Consider the following 20986-nt stretch of genomic DNA (forward strand, 5'->3'; position numbering starts at 1 on the left):
GAGAAGGCTTTTTATCCAGCTCTTGTGTGCCACCATGTCTCCGATGAAATGAAGTCACCATTCTGCCAGCAGCACAAGAGCAACAGAGGGATTCTGTAACCAAGTAACTGGAGGAGGACTGCAGAGAAATTGTCAATATAAATGATAATTTGAGCCCAAGGGTTTTAAGGTTTTAAGAAACGGGGGGGGGGGCGAGGGGAGCACACAGCAGTCAGCCCAGCTGTATGCTCCGTTGGATGCATTCTAATAGAGAAAGAGAACAACCGAGGTATTAGCATTTATTTAGAGAAAAATCTATCATACAGTACATTTGAGCAGCTGCCCTTCTTCAGTTAAGGTAGAGAACTATTAAATTTTCAGTGAATATTTTCCCTTGCAGATATTTGGCTTGGGATATATTAAATTTCTGTAAGGGAAAACTCATCTTTACAGATTAATTCCTAAAGCGTGCATGATCCTTCATAAATATTTACCTAGAATGGGCCCCACCTATGCTGTTCGCTTAACTGTGGCATAACACAAGTTAATAATTTGGAGATTCACAGATTCTCACCTCCCACGAGCATGGACACAGCAATGGTAGACCTGAAATGTATGTTAGGGAAGTTTCTATGACTGAGAGCTGTGATGTGCAGGAATTCCCACTTCTAACCTGAAAACACTGATCATTTCTCTGGAGTCGAGAGAAAAGGGGGGAAAAAGAAAAAGAGAGACTGGAACACGGCAATGATCATGAAATCATCTAGGATCCTCTCTGTGTTCAAATGAATGATAACCTGAACACACAAATTGCATGCAAGGTGGATTTTATCATCTTGTTTAATTATAATAGGCACAAGCAATGAAGGGACAGTGTTATACTGATCTTTGATGGCATTTCTTGTCTTAGACAAAGTGCATCAATTTTTAAAAATATAGATCTGACTGGCTTCATCATTTCAGGTACTGCCCTGTTTGTCTATCACTTGACAAACTGGTAAAAGGAATAAATTGGGGTGGGGGGGAGGGTGAGAGACAGAGTCCTTATTAAATTCTCTACCTGTTTCGGTTTTCTGTAGACATATGCCATACAGAAATACAAATAAACATTAAAAGACCATTAATAATAATGATGAGAAACAGTGAGCAGAGAAAACATCTAACAGGGAGACAGCAGAAGGAACAAACAATTTGTACAGGCAGAGCCTGCATTATTTCTGTCGGGGTGTTCTTACAGCAAATGAGTCAATCTAACTTCTTTATAGATACACAGAAGACTTTCTAAATGTTTACCAATTCTTTTCAACCAGTAAAGGCCATTTTCAAAATTTATGGGGTTTGTGTGGTCAAAACAAATGTTACTTACTCCAACAGCAGACTTCTAACATCACATTACTCTCTAGCCTCATTTCCAGTAATATTTTGAGTTTCTGTGACCAAGCTAACATTCCTCAGAGGAGAGCTCCTCAGATGGGTTTTAAACCTGGAAAAAAACATGGAAAATATTCCATGCAACAAAGTGTGTGTTTGTCCTGTTATTTTGAGTTACAGCAAGCTCAGATGGAAATGTCTGCGGGCCATGTTATATTAGCTGTGAGGATTCTGAAAGTGTATTTCACCCTCTTTCCTACAGAGAGGTGTGCATTAGTAGCTGCTTCCACAGAGACAGTACAATAAACCCGCTTTCTGAGCAGTAAATATACGTGGGTGAAAAACATATTATACTAATCATTATTATTGTATATATTATTGTATATTGACACACTCCAACTATAGGGGTGACCAGAACACCAAAAGAAAATGAGTAATTCATGGGTTGTTATCAGAATCCCCTGAAAAAACACTTCAATGCCTGCACAGTGTTACCTGGTTCTTCATTTCGAAGAGCTTTCCTTAGGATACATAAATAAGCAAGGGCAAGCCAGTAAATCCATTTGTGTTTTGGCTGTACATCTCACCTCCCATTCCATTAAGGAGAACTATCTTGTGCTATAGTTCTATTTGTGGACAACCAATAGCAAATGGAAAATAAATTATAATAATCAAAGAATGCACTTAAAAATATTGTACACAGACAAGTGCCAACTCATAAGCAAATATGATGCTTGTAACTACCTCTTACACTGATCTTACTAATCATCTCCCCAACACTTGCCTCATCCCTGGTGTCAGAGAGGGACTGATTGCTTCTAACAGCCGCCACATGCGGCACCATCTTCTCCTCGGCCACTGGTCAGACTCTCCTTCTCACTGTCCAGGCAATTCTCCACCATCACCTCACCCAAGTGCACTCACATTGATTATTTGCTACGTATGCCTTGGTAATTTGCTTTATGACAAAGACATATGCTTTTGGCACTTATCAGGGCACACCCATCTGCCCAAATCTACAATGCCTAAGAACAAAACCAAAAGAGTGACAACAGTACCATTGTGAGTCTCCAGTCACTGACATCCCACCTCACAAAGTGACTATACAATGAAAGCTGTTTTACTTGAAGATTGAACCAAAAAATAATTTCAATTTCCTGTTAACTCTCAACACTACGCTTCTCCTAAATGACCTACAGAGAAGAAATCTAAGCCAGATGCACGTATTTCATGGGACCAAGGATTTTTTTCCTGCCTTTCCAATTTCATATTGGAGGCTTGATCAGAAGAGTAGTAACAGTTCTTCACTTGTGATCAGCAAATTCCAACTGCTTGAACAGCACAGAATTTAGCCTAAATTTTATATTTCACCTCTCTTAACTCATTATATAAACAGATTCCATAATGTTGTCAGGATGAAACTTGGTTACTATTAGAACAAATCACAGGAGGAGAAAGGCAGACTTCCAATCAGCTTTCATGGGCAATGTCCTTGAACTCTGGATTAATACACAGGCAGAAAAAAACTGCTTAAATTCCTTTAAGATGCACCTCAAATTTTACAGTACCAGATATTCAAGAGCTTTGTATCTGTCAAAGAAGCTTTCCAACTTAAATACTTCATCATACAAGAAACAGTGTATTTTAAAACAGAAAAGAGAGGGAAGAAACTGAAGAACATTGTTTAGTCAAAAAACTACCCTGCAAATTGACAAACATAGCCAAAAAAATACCTTAATTACCCTGATAACAGTGGAAGGTATTACCTTAGAAGCCTTCAAGTAGGCTTAAAGTAGGTAGACCTAGCATGGTGGTAGAAGCAGCATTCTCTGCATTGTACTGCTAATACACCTCACTGCTAACCAGAAGGGATGGACTTCCAGGAATAGGAAGTCTGCAGAAAGAACATCTACTTTCAATGGCCTCTCCATTCTTAGTTCTTTTGAGGACACTGTGCCAAGAGGCAAACAGATGCTCTTTATTTATAGGAATACAAAAGAAGAAGGACAGAAACAAAATGGGCATTTCACCAACTGAGGGTGTTGGATACTGCCTAATCTGAGGTTAGACTTGGAAAGCAACTCAAAATGAAAAGTTTTACAGAACTCAGACTAGATGACCGCAGTCCTAAGAGCCTCATGCATGCAGGTGAACCCATACGCATACTTATTCACCCTTAGCTGAGGCTACGTTAGGGCTGACACTGGGTTCTATCTCCTACAAACATCTCTTTGCGAAAGCAGTCATCATCTTCTGGCCCTGAAATAGCTGGTTACATCTGATCATCATTCAGGAAAAGGGAGACTTTACACATTTTAACAACCTCAAGTTTCTCCCTGGAAGGAGTGAAATAAGAAGCATAAAAATGACACCACGGGACCTTATAAGAGAGTTAAGAGCATATTCATTAGAAATGAAATACAAAATACAATGATGCTGCAGGACAGGGGGCAGCAGGCGAACACGACCCCCACCATTCCCTACCCTCACCCCAGTCCAAGGAATCCACCTATATAATACAAATTAGAGATCTCAAACCAGAGGGAGAAGAGGGGTTTTACAAAGTTATTTTCTTGCTATACAGAAAATATATTATTTGCTGGAAGTCACTGCTGAGCTGTTAGGGGCCCTGGGTCAGTCACTGTTCAGGAAACCCCCTGAGGGCACACTGAACCCTACTGCTTCCCCACCAGTTTGCTGAACACCTCGTAGATCTCTGGCTTTTCCTGTGCAAACTGCTCAGCTGTATTTTTCTGTAGCCAGTCGGATGAACGCATTTGTTGCTGCAGAAGGCCAATGAGGTCACCAAGGTTGGAGCTACCAGCACAGGTAGGTTCCTGGTGGCGAGACACAAAAATGACTTCATTTGTGCTGTCTGCTTTGCCATCCTGATCTGACTGACAAGGCTGCTCCTTCTCCTCAGCCAGTATCTCCCGCTCCCGCTCTTCCAAAACCTTGCGGATCCGTTGCATACCTGCAGTCGTATAAAGAGGAGAAATGCTAGTGGATTAGTTTAAGCCACAAGTGTCCCCAGATCTGTCAGATACAGAACAATGGGAGCATGGAAGGAAAGGGATGAAAAATGGAGAAGACAAGGATAATAATAACAGCATAAGTTTAGGATTAAGGAGAGGAGGAAACAGTGCTGCAGAAATTCCTGTGAGAGGAAAAAGAGAAGAAAACACTACTCACCTAACTGTAGCCGGTGAGTCTTGTCAGCAAAGATGATGCGGAACCATCCAGGTTCACTGCATTCAAAGGCTTTACCACAGGACAGGAGGACCTTGTTATCCAGAAAACGCCTCCAGAGCAGCATCTCCTCCTCAAATGTGCCTGTCCTAAGGTACTAGGAGAGTCAGCAGAAGGGTCAGAGGTTAGTAACACATAGGCTAACTCACTGAGATCCTCATGAACTTGTGATTCCCATGAGGTCTGCAAAGGCCAGGGGAGACACCTTTTACCTCTGAAGTACAGCAGTTGTGATATAAAGGAAGAAATGGGGAGGAAAGTGGCTTGAGAGCACTAAGATTCCTGCAAGGAGGGAAATGCACAGACAGACGAAAGGCAAAGAATGGACAGAAGTACCAGGCAGCCCTTCCCTCTGCTTATCAGAAAACAGATGGGGCTTTAACAAGACACTTATCACAATACAAAACTCTCCTCTAGATGCAGTTGCACCATGTGCCTGCCCTCATCCCAGGAGAAGCCGCCCTTCCTAAGACTACCAACCTTTCGGAAATCAATCCAGACAAAGAAGCCTGCATTGCGGTTGAGAAAAGGAACCCCAAGTGTCTTCAGCTCATCTGTCACATATGTATGGGCAGCTTTTAGGCGGGCGTGGTTGGCCCTCAGGTAGACCTGGTTGATCCAATCTGACCAGAAGGAGAAGATAAGGAAAAAAAAACAAATCACAAATTCACAAAGAATTCAGATCTGTCAAAGATTCCAAAACACTCACAATGCCTTTTTCCATTTCACCCTTCACCTCCTATTTTTGTTTCCTCTTTCCTCAAAAAGCAAAAAGGGGGGCAAGAACTATATAATAGTTTCACGTCTATACAGAATAATATCTTTTTTACCTTTCTGAGGAAGCTTCCCTACATTCATAGCTCTTAGTTGTTGTGGACTAGTAGCACTCCATCTAGGACAAAGCTAGAAATCCAGCTGGTTCTACACAACACTGTCTATTTCTATATAAATAGCTATCACACTTCTTCAAAGCTGTTCTTCTAATTCTGCTGATCAGGAGCTCTGCAGCAATCTTCCTTTTTTGTAGAATTGTCAGCCACGTGTTACATGGGCAGCTTCAGGATTATGGAAGACTGTCAATTAAGCTGTACAAACATTCAGGAAAGTAAGAAGAGGAGATCCCCCAGATACCAAAATACAGAGAACAGCAGAGGATCATACATGAAGCTACTGACTCACCTCTGTCTCTAAGCAGCTGTGCAACTTTGTGCTGGACAGGTCCACAAACCCCGTGGAAATAACACAAAGAAGCCACTGCATTAGCAACATCTTGGTTCTCTGTATATAAAGTACCAAAACGAATCCCAGAGACAGCAAAATCCTGCAGGAGGCACAAAGAGATGACCTTATTGCACAGGAAGACCAGGATCCTATTACTGCTGCCTTGTTCTTTCCAGCAGGAGGAACCTGAGGACACCAGGCCAGCCATGCCAGCCAGGGAGCTGCGACATGGGGGCAACCAGCGCTCACCTTGGTTATTCCCCACATCACATGAGTCCGCTGTGGATCAGGCAATCTGTATGTAGAAGGATGCAGATGGGCAGTTAGTGTCATAGGTGCTGAAGCTTTTGGATGACCAGTGCAGCATTGCAGAAACAGAGAGGCAGCATTACACAACGACAGACAGTGCAGCATGGAACATCAATCAAGCAGGGAAAATTCAAATCCAACCTAACTTTAGAAGCTAGGAAGTAGTTTTAGACAGGACTTTTAAATATTTCAGATATACAGGTACTGGCAAGTGCTATATTTCATGTGCAGATTTCCTCCACTTATGAAGCTTTCACATATAATGCTAGAAAGCAGGCCTGTGCCAATGTATTTGCCAAGAATTTAAAGTAATTTTCTTTCTTTCAAACCCCAATATTTTGCAGGAGATAAAATTCTTCTCTCACAATGTTGTACATGCAAGCCCAGCAACACTGAGCTAACACTTAATCAAGTGTATTTTATTTTCTTGCAAGATAGCACAAAAAGAGAGATAGTACCACTGGTATAAACTAGCAATTTAAAAATTAAAAAAAATAAAAAAATAAAAAAAAAAAAGAAAAGAAAAGAAAATAACCACACCATATTTTTTTAAAGGTGAGATTTACATAATTTTTCATCTCATTACATTCATACCTAATAAAACCCATTCTCCAGTCTGTAATAGTGCTCTGATCCATGACTATTGTACAAAAAGCAGAAAGTAAACAGCAACACAAAGTCTTCACAGGCACCAACAGAAATGTGGGAACAAGGTAACAATGTTTACGTAGGAAGAAAAGCCTCACTCTTAACAAATGTAACATCTATTTCCAGTTCAGGGAACTGTGGCAAGCAAATACCAAAGCACACATTGAAAAGTGTACCACAACTACCATTTTTTACTTGCTAGATTGCACTTGACAAAATGCATTTGCCATTCAGAAATTACAAAAAATATAAATCAGCCTAAGGCAGATTCAGAATTTGCTAGCTCATGACTTAACTTCCAGTCACAAGTGCTCAGCAAGGCATCATGTTGAACCGTCACTAGAAGATGGCCAGGGAAGTAGGAGCTGATTTTACCTGTCCATGCCTAGGACACTGTGAAACGTGGCTGATTCATCGAAAACTGACAGCATGTAGATCTCATCTACTATCACATGCAATTCATGTCTGCAAAAGGACAAAATGGAGATTACAAAAGAAGGATGCTTCTGGTTTAGAAGCAGAGATAAATTCTGGACTGCAAAGACTTGCATTATACACAGAAGAGGGACATCAAGTTTTGCACAACAGAAGCATTTCTTTCACAACTCATAAGGTCTATCATGCGTACATTGAGATATATCCACATGTCACACATTGCAACCATATAATAATATAAAAATTCAGTCATTCTCAATGCACTAGTGAAAGCTAACTCCTGCATGTACTACCCATCTAGAATAAGTTGTACCATCGTCTGCTCAGAATTGAAAAATTTCAGAGAGTATGCACAAACCATGATGAAGCTGGAAGCCCATATTCATCTATTTCTTTTCCTCTGCACATATAGAGAAATTGCAAGGAAAGGAACTCAGTTTCCTACCAAAGAAGCAGAGCATAATGGTGTTTGCTAGGACTACCAATAAATAAAGCTTGCATTCCTTGATGCAAGCTGCTTTGCCACCCCAGATGGCTGTATGGTCCACACTTCCTTGTCCCCACCATTTCCCTCTCCTCCCTTAAGCCCACCACTGTGTGTGAAGAACAGACTGCCTGAATTAGAAGATATTTACAGATAAATTCAGGAACAGCGAGCAATCCACCAGATTCTGAGAGCTGTATCTGACTCAGGATGCCTCAGCCTTTCAAACCAACATACCTTTTGGCAAATTCCAGGTAATCCCATAGCTCTGACAAGGAGTAGATGTCCCCAAGGGGATTTTGGGGATTCAGAAGAATTAGGGCCCTTACAGTGACACCCTGCAGAACACAAGTAATGCAGTATTAAGAGAGTACCCATCATGGGATAAATTATCAGCCACTCTACTTCAGCAGTGAGTGTGATACAAGATTCCCCTTAAGCTTCCACGTTCACTTTTCACCTCAAAGATTAGATTTGTATGGGAAAACTTTAAACCACAAACTAAGATTTTTTAACAATTATATAATTTCCAAAGTAAACTGAGGAAAAGATTATAGAATGAATCTACAATTTTGAAAAGAGGGAGTCTGCCCCAACCACTGCCATCTAATCAACCAATTAATGAGAAAGATGCTCTCACATATTCTCAGCATGGAAGAGAGCTTTCTCTGAGCTGTATCAGTAATTGGGAAGTAACAAATTACTGAAGATTGCCCATGAATGAGTCAAGAAAGATAGGAATTTAGGTGATATGGATGCAAACTGTTCTCATTGAGAGTACACTCAGGGAGAAGTCAGAGCCAGTAATGATCTAAATATGCAGCTAAACATATATAGGGCTTAGGAAAATGTCAAATTTACAGACTAACTCTTCAGAAAGGCAATACTCATCTGCATTTGTCCTCTATATTTGCAGCTCTCTCCCTCCTCCAAAAACTCTTGGTGGTCTTAGTGGATTCATCTGCACTACTGTGTAGAGCAGTCACTTTTCAGGTAACTCGGCTGGCCTTCCTGAAGGAGAAACCCTGAGTAGTCCCTACCTTTCAATGCAAGCCCAAGTACTTTTTTTTTGTGTGATATGAATGAGTTCCAGTGCTTTGTACACTGTTTCCCAGTTTATCCTTTCTGCTGCGACCAAAACTGGATGGACACAACACCAAGAGTTTCCCCCTAAGACTGCCCCCGAGTTTGCAAGCAGCCTAATCTCAGGTGGTCTACAAGGACAATCAGAAAGCCAGGTGCTAGGTTTTGAAAATGTCTTGATCTTTGGGCAACTTCTGGGACCTGCCATTTCAAACATATTGTAGACTTAACTGGTAATATGAAGCTCAGCTACACTCACCTCTGCTCTGGCATCCTGCAAGGCCTTTTCCAGTTTTTCCACTGTAAGCTGAAAAGGCCGAGTACTTGTTCCAGTTATCTGAAAGACATCACGAAGATAAAAAAGGCTAAGTTATTTCAATAGAATCTGCCTTGAGCCAATCCCCTGAGGAATGTTCCCCAAAAGAAAATAAAAACCCAGAGAGATTAAAACTACAGAGAGAATAAATAAGTAAATAAATTGAAGAAATGTTCATCACAGGCTGGCCACACACAAGAGAATTCTCTGGTTATCCTTGAATAACTAAACCAATGCAAGATCTCCATCTGCTCTTCCACGCCTGGAACCATCTTAAGCAGGACAGTACATACTTCTGTCTCCAAGGTTCAAAATGGCTATTTTTTTTCCTCTCAAGAGCAGTTATTCAGAGTAAAATACAAGACTGGAATACAGATTTATGGTCTTGAACAACTTTCTTGCAAATTGTGTGTCCAGTTTTTCAGCGATAAACAGGGAAGACGCCCATGGGCTGCAGCCTATGCCTGTTCTGAGGACGGCTTTCAGAGGTTCCCAAAGCTTGGCACCTTCCAGTATCAACTATATTTTAACTACAGAGGTTGGCATTCCCTTCCCTCACATCTTACCTTACTGTCTAAATAGGCATACACCAGCTTGACATTACCATAGAGGAAGACACTCTGGATGATACCACCATAAAAGGGAGTAGCAATCAGAACAGCTTCTGGAACCGAGAAAACAAACGTGGTTATCAACAGGCCACAGTCCTTCTCTCTCTTCTACTGTACTTCAGCTAAACATGAAAGCTTTTTTACATCTGTGCACTTTGGAAACACCATAATGTTACTGCCTTTTTCTACACCTTATTTTTACATTAATTCTTTAATCTTCTGCAAGAACCCAAATAACATCAGTATAGCCCACATTTAACCTAACAAACTAAAACAGGGCCCCAAGAAAACAGTGAAGGCAGACAGGGTAAGACACCAAGTGTGAGTGCGTGACACCTGCAGACCACGGCAATGATGAATTTCACAGAACAGTCTTGCAGGAAACAAGAACTTTGCAGTAGGCCAACACCAATTCCACTACCTCACTTCTGTCAAATAATATTTAAACAGAGTAACACACAATTTCCCAGCAAAAATAAACATTAAAAATATCTCCCAACCATCCACTTACCCCCTGGATCACAAAGAACTGTAGCTAATGCAGAAAATAAAGAGCCACAACCATTTAAAACAATGACCTACAGAAGAAAGAGAGAGGCTAGTGATAAATCTGTCCATAGAAAGAAAATGCTATAAAATAATAATTTCTGACCATATAACTGAAATATATTTTCTCCCCAATTCTCTAGCATGGATGTTCACAGAATTTTACTGCTGAAATGCCATTTCTGACAGAAATAACTTAAATCCCATTCTTTGCATCAGAAACACTTTGTCTGGGTGCTGTTCTTGATTTTAATAAGCAATTTAGAAAAATATTGGGGAGCAGTCCTGAACTGCTAGAAAAGCAAACTACTTTTCATCAGCTAATATATGTTGTTGTCTCTTTGTGGTAACAGCAGCTCCAGCCTCCTGCCGAATTAGTGTGAAAGTTGCAACCACTGTCCTGTACAGGAGCAGGTTTGATTCCTGCTTCTACAAGAGGGATGCTCACAGGTCCCATGAATTTCACTCCAAGTACTGGGCAGAATCTGCTGCCTTGGAGAAGCAGTGATCAGCAAGCTGATCAGTGGTAACTTCAGTTCACATGAACTACGGGCTTCTGCTGAATTATTGCAGCCGGAAAAGCAACATCTGCACCAGCTCCTGCTGCCTCCAGCACTCGACAGAGGCAGGACTGAGTCTCTGAGCTCCACTGCTGCCTGTGCCCAGACCACATCCTTCCCATGTCAACAAGTCCTGCAGAGTTTTGGGTCTCGATGCCTTCCTTACAAAACTGCTGCAAAGTTTGAAAAGGTCTGTTTTTACAGGCTAAAACTACTCTGGGCTCAATTACAGATTTTTGTCCTGAGGTTTAATAGTAGAATGGGATGAAATCAAACTCAACTGAAACAATGGGCATTCTTTGTCAAGGCTGAGGGATACAGGCACAGTAGGTCCCAGAGCCGAATAAAGAGATGAAAACGTAAAGCCCCCTGAGAGCACTGGCATGAGGAGTTGACATATAAGACAAAGTGAAGCAATTATACAGTAGACCCAAAGTATTTTGGCTGAAGTGTACATCAAGAGCTACTAAAACGGCTATGAATCAATCCCATTTGCATGATGAAATCTTAATAAATCATTTGTTACAAATTAAAAAAAAAAAGATGAAACTGTTTGACAAGAAATGGCAATACATTAGAATAGACACCAATGGAAAGTGGGTTACCCACATTTTCTGCCTTAAGAGGTGCAGGGGCCTTGCAGTAATAGGTCAAAAATCGAGCCACCTCCTCCCGTAAACTGAGAAAGACACAAAAGCAAATATTGATTCAGCTTATTCTCCAAGAGGCTGGGCTTCCCCAGGTGCACATCTCAGAAAAATAAAGCCAGGACACAGTAAAGTCTGGTGAAAATAGCTAGAAAACAGGATAGCTCAGGCCCATGCCGAAGACATGACTTTTACACACAGCAAAGGTGCACATATTTCTGATGAGCTTTAATCAAGGCACAGAAGAGAAGGACTGAAGTCCTCAAGCATTCACTATGCTTGGAGAACTGTTTGGAGTTATCTGATTTGGTAAAGTATACAGTGCTTTTTAAACTGTGTTTGCTTTAGAAAACTTGCATCTTCTCTCACACAGCAGGATTTTTAACTGGATGAACTGCTAGGGCAGCTGATTTACAGTTCTGCAAAGAAAAATATTATTAAATGACCTATAAAAGTTTTAACTAGTGAGTGTAGCAGAAGCTATTTGTATTCATCCATGCTGCTTATCAGGTAAGTAGTCAAAAAGAGAAGCATTACAGAAAAGATAAGACTTACAACATATGTCCCTTCCAGTCGGGGTACTGAAGCAGTAGAGGCTCCATCAGATTCATATCAGCCTGTGTCAGCTGTGAGCAACAAGAAGAACCATTAAAAGCACAGTCACTCATATTGGAAGCATAGAGATAGACTGGATCCAAGTACAGGCATACACCTGCATAGACACACACACACATGCAACTTCAACAGTTGTAAAACTGGATTGAGAAAGCCACTGACCATCTAAATGAATGCAGCTTGGAGAAGCAAAGACCAGCAAACTGATCAGCGATAACTTCGGGTTATGTGAAGTATGGGCTTCTGCTAAGTCATCGAAGACAAAATTTCGCTGCATGGAGATCTACAGGCAATACACACAATGCTCATGACCAAGATGCCTGCAGAAGACTTTCTCAGCAAATGAAGCAATGCAAAAAGTCCCAAAGAGAGTTTTGCCTCAGCTCTGGTGACAAAAGCTTTCAGCTGGGAAGTCCCAATTGTGAAAGCTCAGGTCTAGACTGTCAGAAAGAGATAGAAAGGATTTTGAATCACAGCCAGACACATATTTTCTTTCATAAACTTTCAGTATACTAACTTTTTAAATGAATTCTAGCTTTCATTTACATCTCAGTTCCAGGTTACTGCAGCTCACTTGGATCTATAACTCTGATAAGTTTTGATAAGTACTGAAGTGCAATGGGAGCTTTCAAAAGACAGGAGAAAAATGAAATTATCTTCTTCGTATTTCTTTCCCAGGGCAGGCACTTTGTTCCTTATTGGGAGTTCATTCTGATCTCAAAGTCAGAATCACCTCAACTGTGGAGCCCTTTTAAATGTTTATATTTAGATAAAGTATGCACACTGTTCTTATCTCAAAATTTTCAAGGTTGTAAATATCAGTGTTTCACATAATCCAGTTCTATGAAGTTGCATGGGAAAGCACAGCTGTGATATCAGCAGAGAGGACATTTTACATAAACAGAAATGGAATAAACAAATATTACACACAACATACCTTCCAACTATTTAATGGCAACCAAATCTTTGAGTTAATATTAAAAAAGGTGAGGGTGGGAGGACACGACAAGTAGGTGATAGTGAAAGGGAAGAGGGAAATGCAACATGCAGTGTGAGTTTCTCACATAATAACAAAACCAAAATGTTCTGTATGGGTGTTTTAATAACTGGTGCCAAGCTCTGGGGTTTAAAGACACTGTCCTTATTCCATGCAGAATTACAACCTGATATTATAAAACTAAAGTTTCTTTATTCAGCTGTAGATGTTCTTGAAGCCTATGAGCACAGAACTGTGCCTCTTTAGATCTCTCTCCTAAACTTTTCTAGAGGATGCAACATAAAATGTATAAGCAGACTTGGCCAAAAATGACTATATAATAATAAAGAGGAAAACCCTCAGAGGTAATGCATTAAGGGCTAAGGAAACCAGATGGGCCAACTGAAACTAAGACCATCTGAGATCTCACACCACAAAATATTCTGTAATGTAAGCATCAACAGTTGAAGACAGAAACCTGATATATTACTTTATCCAGTGGACACAGTATTTGTCATCCCAAATAGCAACAAATTATCTCCCTACAATCCCAGCTGGTGCTGCACACAGTGAGTCCACACTGGAACTCCAGGCTGTGATGACGGAGAAGGTAGTAACAATATATTTGTTCAACGTGATGCCACAAGCGTGATGGCTCCTCTCACTACAGCCGACAAAGTCTTAGCTCATTTTCATAATAAGGCTAATTAAGCTGCATCTGACTACCATCTCCCTCTGCACTACTTACTGCAGGCTTGGTGTTAGTTCTAAGGGAAAAGGACAGTGAAGGAAGGAAGGCACCACCTACGCAGCCTAGAAGGCGTCTTTTTTGTGCAGGCAGTAGCCTTGCCTTACCTGTTCTTTTAGCTGGAAGGTGGAGTGGTGGGGTAGCGTCCCCCCGAGGCAGTGGAGTGGCAGGCAGAAATAAAACAAGGAACATTTTGAGGGTGGGAATTGGTGGAACGGGAGCAACCACAAACTTCAAACTGCAAAGGCCGACTGTCCAACCCTGAGCCACCTTCCCTCCCCACAGACATCTCCAGGTGGGAGAAACACCCGCCTGCCTGCCTCACAGGCTGCACCTGCGCACTGGGTCTAATGGAAACCATGAAACATTCCTCTACAGCACTGTTCTGTTGTGGTTTTTTGACTTTTACTACTTTTTGAGTTGTGCCACGTTTCATGCCTCGGTGCAACTGAACCAAGGGAGCAGATGGCAGCTGACCCAGTCTGATTTCGAGAGATGTCAAGAGTTGCCACCATTCACTGCTGCCACCCTCACACCGCGGGTGAGTTCAGAACTGGGTGTCCCAAACGAGTGACTTTATAATGGACAGATGTGAAGATCCTTGAAATCAAGTAAAGTTCAAAACTGATTTCAAAACATCTGTATTAAACTAACTACTGTCAGCAGGAGAAAATAAAATGCATCTTATTTTAATTTAGTTTTCTGAGCCAAGTACACCCTCAAAGGGAAACGCATCGTGAAGAGGAACAGAAAAACTCTTGCTCCTATCCTCCCAGAAAAATAACATCAATAAATGTACAAATAGCCAGATCGAAAAGTGACTTCCAACAAATAAAATATTCACACTGACAAACTTTATCAGAGAAAACTGAGCAACAGCAATAACTGCAGGGAAGTGCAAGCACCAAGGAGGAACTATGCACTAAATTCAGTATTTCGTTTTGGAATAGGACTTACCCGCTTGGACATTAGGTCAAAGCACAGTTTATTCTCACTGGTGCCAAAGTTTATTATACCCTAGGAAAAGAAATCATTTATTGTTTATAGACACAAAAAACATGTGCATACGTCACCTTAGCTATCACTTCACTAAATTATCTCCCAAAAACTTACCCAGGAAAAGTCAAAACACAGCTCACATAAACTTCACCATATATAACTCAAGGTGTATCTATGTGCGTGTGTTTACACATATACACCAGGCCCTCAGCTTCTTAGTCAAGAAACTGTCTGTAAATGAATGTGTACCAACAGTTTATAATTCTTTACAGAATATGTTTACCTAATCTTGAATTCACTCACCAGTAAACACCTAACTACAAAAGAAACCCTAAAACAATTCTGATAAAACTGAGGCTTACCCTTCTGCAGCAGTTTTAAACAAAGTTTTGAATACATTTCTTTATCTAAAAGCATTTATCTGTCCTTACCATTTCACTTCACTGATTTTCTCAGAAACCACATAAACATGCAGTCATGAAAAGTGGTTAAAACATTAAATTTTTCCCTTTGGCAAGATGATCCTACAGTTCCACGTTTAGGATTTGGCCCTGCTTATTTAGCACTCCATTAGATCTTGAAGAGTTCAAATCTACTACCAGATTTTCATTATTGGAAGATAATTTTTTTTTTTTTAATGAGAAGGGAAATCTAAGCAACTGCACGTTTACGATGTTACTAAAGCACAAGTCCAATTGTAGGTTATTTCTGTAAAAAACCTACCTCCTACATAGACAACATTTGGTAGAAGAGGCAGTTTGTTCCTCATAATGCTCCTTGTATGAAAAACTTCACTGCATTTTTCTATTTTAAACCTAGTTTTCACCTCCCAACACGGTGTGACTAGAGTCAGGGCTAATAATAAAATATTTTTAAAGTTTCAAGTAGTTCAGTGTCTGAATGTGGGATCTATTTAAAAGTAATCCACATATAAATCATTACTTATATTTGCTATATTTGTTACTCCATAATAAAATGCCATGAAGTATTAACACTCAGCCTTTGTGCCACAAGAGGGGTCTGATGAGCTACTTATAACTGAACAGCCCAGCATAAACAGGCAGAAAAAGTGCTGAGCATTAGTTAAAGGTAATCTAAACAAAACAAAAAAAACACAACCAAACAAAAAATAGTCTACTACTTATTTGTTTTCCTGCACCCATTACTTGCAATAATGAGATCATAATCAGAGATGGTCTTCAGTGAGCAACAGAGGTGATGAGGACCTCTGTTCCTGCAGATTTCTTCCATCTTTCAAGGTCTACTACTGCTACTGGTGCCTGATATGGAATACAGAGCATGCAAACCTGAACTGAATGCGACATTCATCTTTGATATATCGATGATCTGCAAAGCTACTTTTTATTTCTCTTCCTCAAAAAACTTGACCCACTGTGTACCAGGTGAGGTCAAAAAAACCCCATACCTTTAGCAGATCTGTCAGCAAATCTCTATGAAAGTTTTTTTCCTAGCAACAAAACCAGGAAAAACACTTTGAGGCTCTCACTCACATTGGGGTTCTTGTCTTCATCATACTTGTCAGCATGATAAGCTTTGTACCCTTCCTCAGTGGAGCCACAAAAAAGGTTGGCAATGTTGCCGCGAGCTGAGAGGTAGGGGCTTCTGTGGAAGTCGCTGGGGTTACAGAGGCCGTGCATGTCAACCCTCCTCTCCGGAAGCAGCCGAGCCCTCATCTCTTGTGGGTTGCCCCCTCCTCCTCCCATTCCAGTCATTTCAGACAGTGCCTGGCTGAAGTCCAAGCCCCGAGGAATCGCAGCGGAGGAGGAGGAGCCACTATGGCTCTGCTTTAGGATGCTGAGCATCTGAGCAAAGACATTGAACATGCGGAACTCATGCTCCCGCTCCAGTTCAAACCGGCGCTGCTCCAGCTGCATCCGACGCTCCTCCACATCCAAATCTCGCTGAAATCGGCGTTCTTCCATCTGCAAAAAGCGCTCTTCCATGGCCCGCTGAGATGTCAGGGTCTTCAGCAAGAGATCATCCAGTGGATCCTTCACGCGCTGGCCTTTCCGCTTTTTTCTCAGCCGATGCAAGGCAGAGAAGCCAGGCCGGGGAACAACATTCTGGATCCGTGATGAGTTTGCCATGTTGGGCTCACTGAAACCTGTCAATATGCAGAAGCAAGGAAGAAAAATTAAACACAAAGACAGTAATGTGGCGTGGACTTGCTTTGCTGCCTTCTCCTGCCTTTCCTAGAAAACACCGATAATACTGTAGGGTTTTACAGGAAAACCAAAGTAAAACCTGTCAGGTACATCTTGAAGTTTGCGACTTTGAAGCTTGTTTTTAACTTCACACGCTGGGCTCCTCCTTACACTGCCAGCCCCAGCCCTGGCTCTGTACTCGGCCTCTGAATTACCCTGAATGATTGTCAGTTCCCTCCACTGGAGCAGCAAGGAGATCACCACAGCAAATAGGACATAGCATTTCTTCCAGATCTCAGACATTAACCTCACACTGGCTATTGTCTCTTTTCTTCCCCATCATGCCATTATCCTCCATCAACCTGTACTAGACTAGTCTGAAATCCCCAGGATTTCCCTTTGTGGCAGCCAAGCAACCACCAACTGCACTTTCAGTGCAGGAGTCTCATCTCCTGTAAACCAATAAGCTGTTTCCGACGGTGGCTTTCAAAACCATCTTCTTTCCAAGTCCTAATGAATGCTTAGAAAACCAGGAAATTATGATTCCCAAATAGTCTGCATTGCTGACTGTCCTAGAAGATTAGATCCTGAAAATATTTTAAAAGAATGAAATGAAAGTTTCACCTGCAGGTTTATAGTGTAGCCATGGCAGAAGAAGGTCTCCTGATATAATTCAACATGAGGACCTCAGACAGCCCTGTTGATATTCAAATAATACCAAAAAGCATGCATTTTTTTTTCCAATAAGCATGCTTCTTTTTTTCCCACTGTCGGCATTATTCGCAGAAATGTAGCTCAAATGCCTAGGCTGGCTTATGGCAGACATGCCATAATTCAGGATCCCTTTGGACTTCATATACAATATTTAGCCTAGTGCAGTAATTTTAGATGTTATTTATCTGCAGCAAGATATGTTTTGGGAATGGTCAGAAGACTACGACTGCAGATACCAGCCTTCTCCTTTAAAGCTTTTTTGGGACACTGAAAAATAAGGATCCAAACACCAGTGCAAAAACCAGATGAGAGAAATAATCTTTCTGGGAAACCAGGCAGAAACCTTATGCTGGAATGTAAAAGGCTATCCCTACCTGAAGGTGAAACACTGGTTTCAATGGGAATCTCCACCCTGGAGATGGGAGAGTCATTCTGGGCCCTCTCCAAAAAGGCTCTCTCCATCTCATGTTCTTCAGGGGAGCCCTGCTGGTAAGACATGGACGGTGGGGGCTCTGGGGTCAAGCAGTGTTCATCAGAGTTCACCTCCTCACATTTGATTTCCATCAGTTCAGGGTGCTGGGAGTGTCCAAAGGGCAGGGTCGAGGAGGGAAACTGGTGGTGGTAGCTCTCCACTATGGTGCCCTGCAGCACCTGCTGAGCCATCATGCTGCCACTCAGGGAGCTGTAGGCCAGGGCTGGCCGGCTGGTCAGCACCCGGTCCATCACCTCGTAGAACTTCCACGTCCGCCCGCCTCGCGGGGCCTTGCTGTTGTCCTTGATGCGCCGGTACTCCAGCTTCATCTTCTTGATCTTCTCCCGGCACTGGTCGCCCGTCCGGTGGATGCCCTTCTCCCGCAGCACCTCGGCGATGCGGTTGAAGACGTGCTGGTTGCGCAAGCAGCTCTCCAGCTCCATCTGCACCGACTCGTCGGCCCAGAGCTGCAGCAGCTCCACCACCTCGGGGTCCGACCAGTTACTGCCGCGCTCATACTTCTTGCCCCGAAAATCCATCGCTCCCGGGTCCCGGCCGCGGGGCGGCGGGACGAGGCCGGGGGCGCCGGCGGGCCGGGGGCGCAGCCCCCGCACTGCCCAGCCCCCCCGGGCCGAGCCCCGCCGGGCCAGCGGCGGGAAGGGGGATCGAGGGGGTCCGGGGGCAAGGGGAAGGCGGCGGCGGCACGGCGGGGACACCCGGGGCGGGCTGCGCCGGGAGTTCCGTCCGCCGCTCGGCCCGGCCCGACCCCGCCCGGGCGGCGCACCTGCCCCTGCCCCGGTCCCCGGCCCACCCCCGCTCGGGGGGCCAGGCCCCCCGCCGGGACGGGGCTCTCGCACCTTGGCCCTCGAGGGCGCCCGGGCGACCCTGCTCGTCCCCGCCCCTACCGGACTGTACGGCCGCCGGCCCGGCACGGCCCGGCTCGCCCCGGCACGGCTCGGTTTAGCCCATCCGCTAGAGCCGGGCGGAGCGAGCTAGCGGGGAGCCGGGCCCCATGTTCACATCCGGGGTGACGCACATGCGTGCAGCCTTATTCCGGGATAACTTTAGTCCGTGCCGGGCACTGGCTGCGCTCCCGGGTCCGCGCCGGGCTCCGCGCAGCACCGCGGGGTCCCTGCCCCGCCCCTCTTCCCGCCCCCGGCGCGGCGGCAGGCAGGCAGCACCGTGCCGTGCTGTGCCGTGCTGTGCTGTGCCGGCCCGTACCACGCCGAGCTGAGCCGTGCCACAGCCGCGCCGCCCGGGGGAGGCGCCCCGCTGCCCTTCACCGCCCGCCCGTCCCCGCCCAGCGCTGCCAGGCACGGCTCGGCACCGCCTCGCCCGCATTCATCCCTCGGGCTGCCGCACAGGGCGAGGCGGGAGCCCTCGGTAGCGGTGCTGGCGGGGCAGGGCACCTCCTCGTCGGCGAAGAGGCCGACCCCGCTCACGCTGCCCCCGCAGAGCTGCTTCCCCGGGCCCGGTTCACTGGCGGAGCGGTTGGGGGATCTGTGGAGGCTGGTGTGTGATGGGCGGTCTGTGCGGGCGTGGCCCCGGCTTGGGTAGAGCTGCGTGGCGCGAGGGGTATGAAGCATCAGCCGGTGGTGGTAGCGGCTGTCCCCAGCAGCCCCCTGGGTCACTCGGACGGGGCTTGAGGACAGGCACGGGAACAGGTTGCTGCCTGCAGTCCCTGGGACACCAGCGAAGGACTTTTGCATCCAGGTTGGCTGTCTTGCCTCCCACACCCGAGCAGCAGGTATAGAAGGACCAGACATTACATAAGTTCACTCCTCTATTTACCACCCCCATTGGTTAGCTGCGTGGTTCAAATCCTTCCAAGTACCCCCATCCACAGCAACACCCCTGAATGGGGTGGAGGACTCAGGGAGCAGATGCAGGACTTCTTACTTTCACTCAATATCACCAGGTCAAATTCCCTAGAGAGATCTGTAATTGCAGAACTTGAGTCTTCACAGAGCTGTCCTGCCACATCAGCCATGAAGATGGCCTCAAGCCCTGCTGCAGGACAGCGTTTTTCAGCGTAGCCTGTCGTTTGGAAATTTCAGTCTGGACCTGAGCCTGGCAGGATAAAGACTGAGCCCTAGGGCAGCAAGTATAAACATAAAACAGTAATGGATGAGAAAACCAGAACAAAACACAGTGTGTCCCTATCCTGTATCACAGTTCTCATGACAAGCGTGCAGGTTGTGAAGCACATACTAGGTTGGGGATTTTCCCTTTGGATAAAAACCACACAGTGCTGTGATGAAGCTATCTTTTAATCTAACTCTTACAAACTTGCCTCTGGTTGTTAATAAGTCATTCACAGCCTCTATAATACCATTCCTCAGTCTGTGGAATGGCAATAAAAATATTGACCTTTATTATATTTTGGTAAATACTTTGAATGCTGTCGGCGGGGCGGGGGGGAGGGTGAAGAGACAAGACGGCTTTAAAAATGATGCTACCTTTCCTAACAACTTATGATCAGATAGTATTTTGGATTTTTTTCCAGTGGTCTCTTTAACTAGAGTTTTTACAAACCCTTGTAAGAAAGATGTGCTTTTACTTTCCTAGACTCAAAACCCACCTGAACACATTCCTGTGTAACCTCATCTAGGTGTTTGTGCTCTGACAGGGGGATTGGACTAGGTGATCTTTTGAGGTCCCTTCTAATCCCTTACATTCTGTGATTCTTTGTGTGAGTTTTTTATGGGAACGGCACTCTATGTTCTAAGAATGCAAACTTAATTATATAAGGACATTTACATTGACTCAGTACTGGAATACACAAAGACCAAGGCAACAATGAATAAAGACACTGATAACAGAAGTATAGTAGTAAAT

General features: G+C 43.8%; 1 protein-coding gene across 2 annotated transcripts; it reads right to left on the reverse strand.

The window, feature by feature from the left end:
* Positions 1-265: 265 nt before the first annotated feature.
* On the reverse strand, positions 266-19273 carry LOC309442831 (1-aminocyclopropane-1-carboxylate synthase-like protein 1). Of its 2 annotated transcripts, none has more exons than XM_082059110.1 (15): positions 18051-19273; positions 16309-16922; positions 14756-14815; positions 12015-12085; positions 11422-11491; positions 10218-10284; positions 9662-9756; positions 9039-9116; positions 7934-8034; positions 7153-7242; positions 6070-6115; positions 5779-5920; positions 5080-5222; positions 4543-4696; positions 266-4324 (listed from the first exon to the last, which is right to left on the reverse strand). In XM_082059110.1, the coding sequence occupies exons 1-15, from the start codon at positions 18685-18687 to the stop codon at positions 4026-4028; spliced, it is 2667 nt and encodes an 888-aa protein (XP_081915236.1). In that variant the 5' UTR covers positions 18688-19273; the 3' UTR covers positions 266-4025. The 2 variants fall into 2 exon arrangements, with proteins under 2 accessions (XP_081915236.1, XP_081915235.1); XM_082059109.1 differs by having other exon boundaries at positions 9662-9759; positions 18051-19272.
* Between the last annotated feature and the right edge of the window lie 1713 nt (positions 19274-20986).

This window comes from Streptopelia decaocto (assembly GCF_964273445.1).
Source record: "Streptopelia decaocto genome assembly, chromosome: 7".
NCBI classification, from domain to species: Eukaryota; Metazoa; Chordata; class Aves; order Columbiformes; family Columbidae; genus Streptopelia; species Streptopelia decaocto.

Bases quoted from the DNA above. Each gene is read 5' to 3' on its own strand.
- LOC309442831 (XM_082059109.1), bottom strand. From the start codon at position 18,687: ATGGATTTTCGGGGCAAGAAGTATGAGCGCGGCAGTAACTGGTCGGAC. The intron at 7,243-7,933 runs GTATGTTGGTTT...GTCCTTTTGCAG, and splicing joins TACCTGGAATTTGCCAAAAG to ACATGAATTGCATGTGATAG. The intron at 4,697-5,079 runs GTTGGTAGTCTT...TGACTCTCCTAG, and splicing joins TCTGGATTGATTTCCGAAAG to TACCTTAGGACAGGCACATT.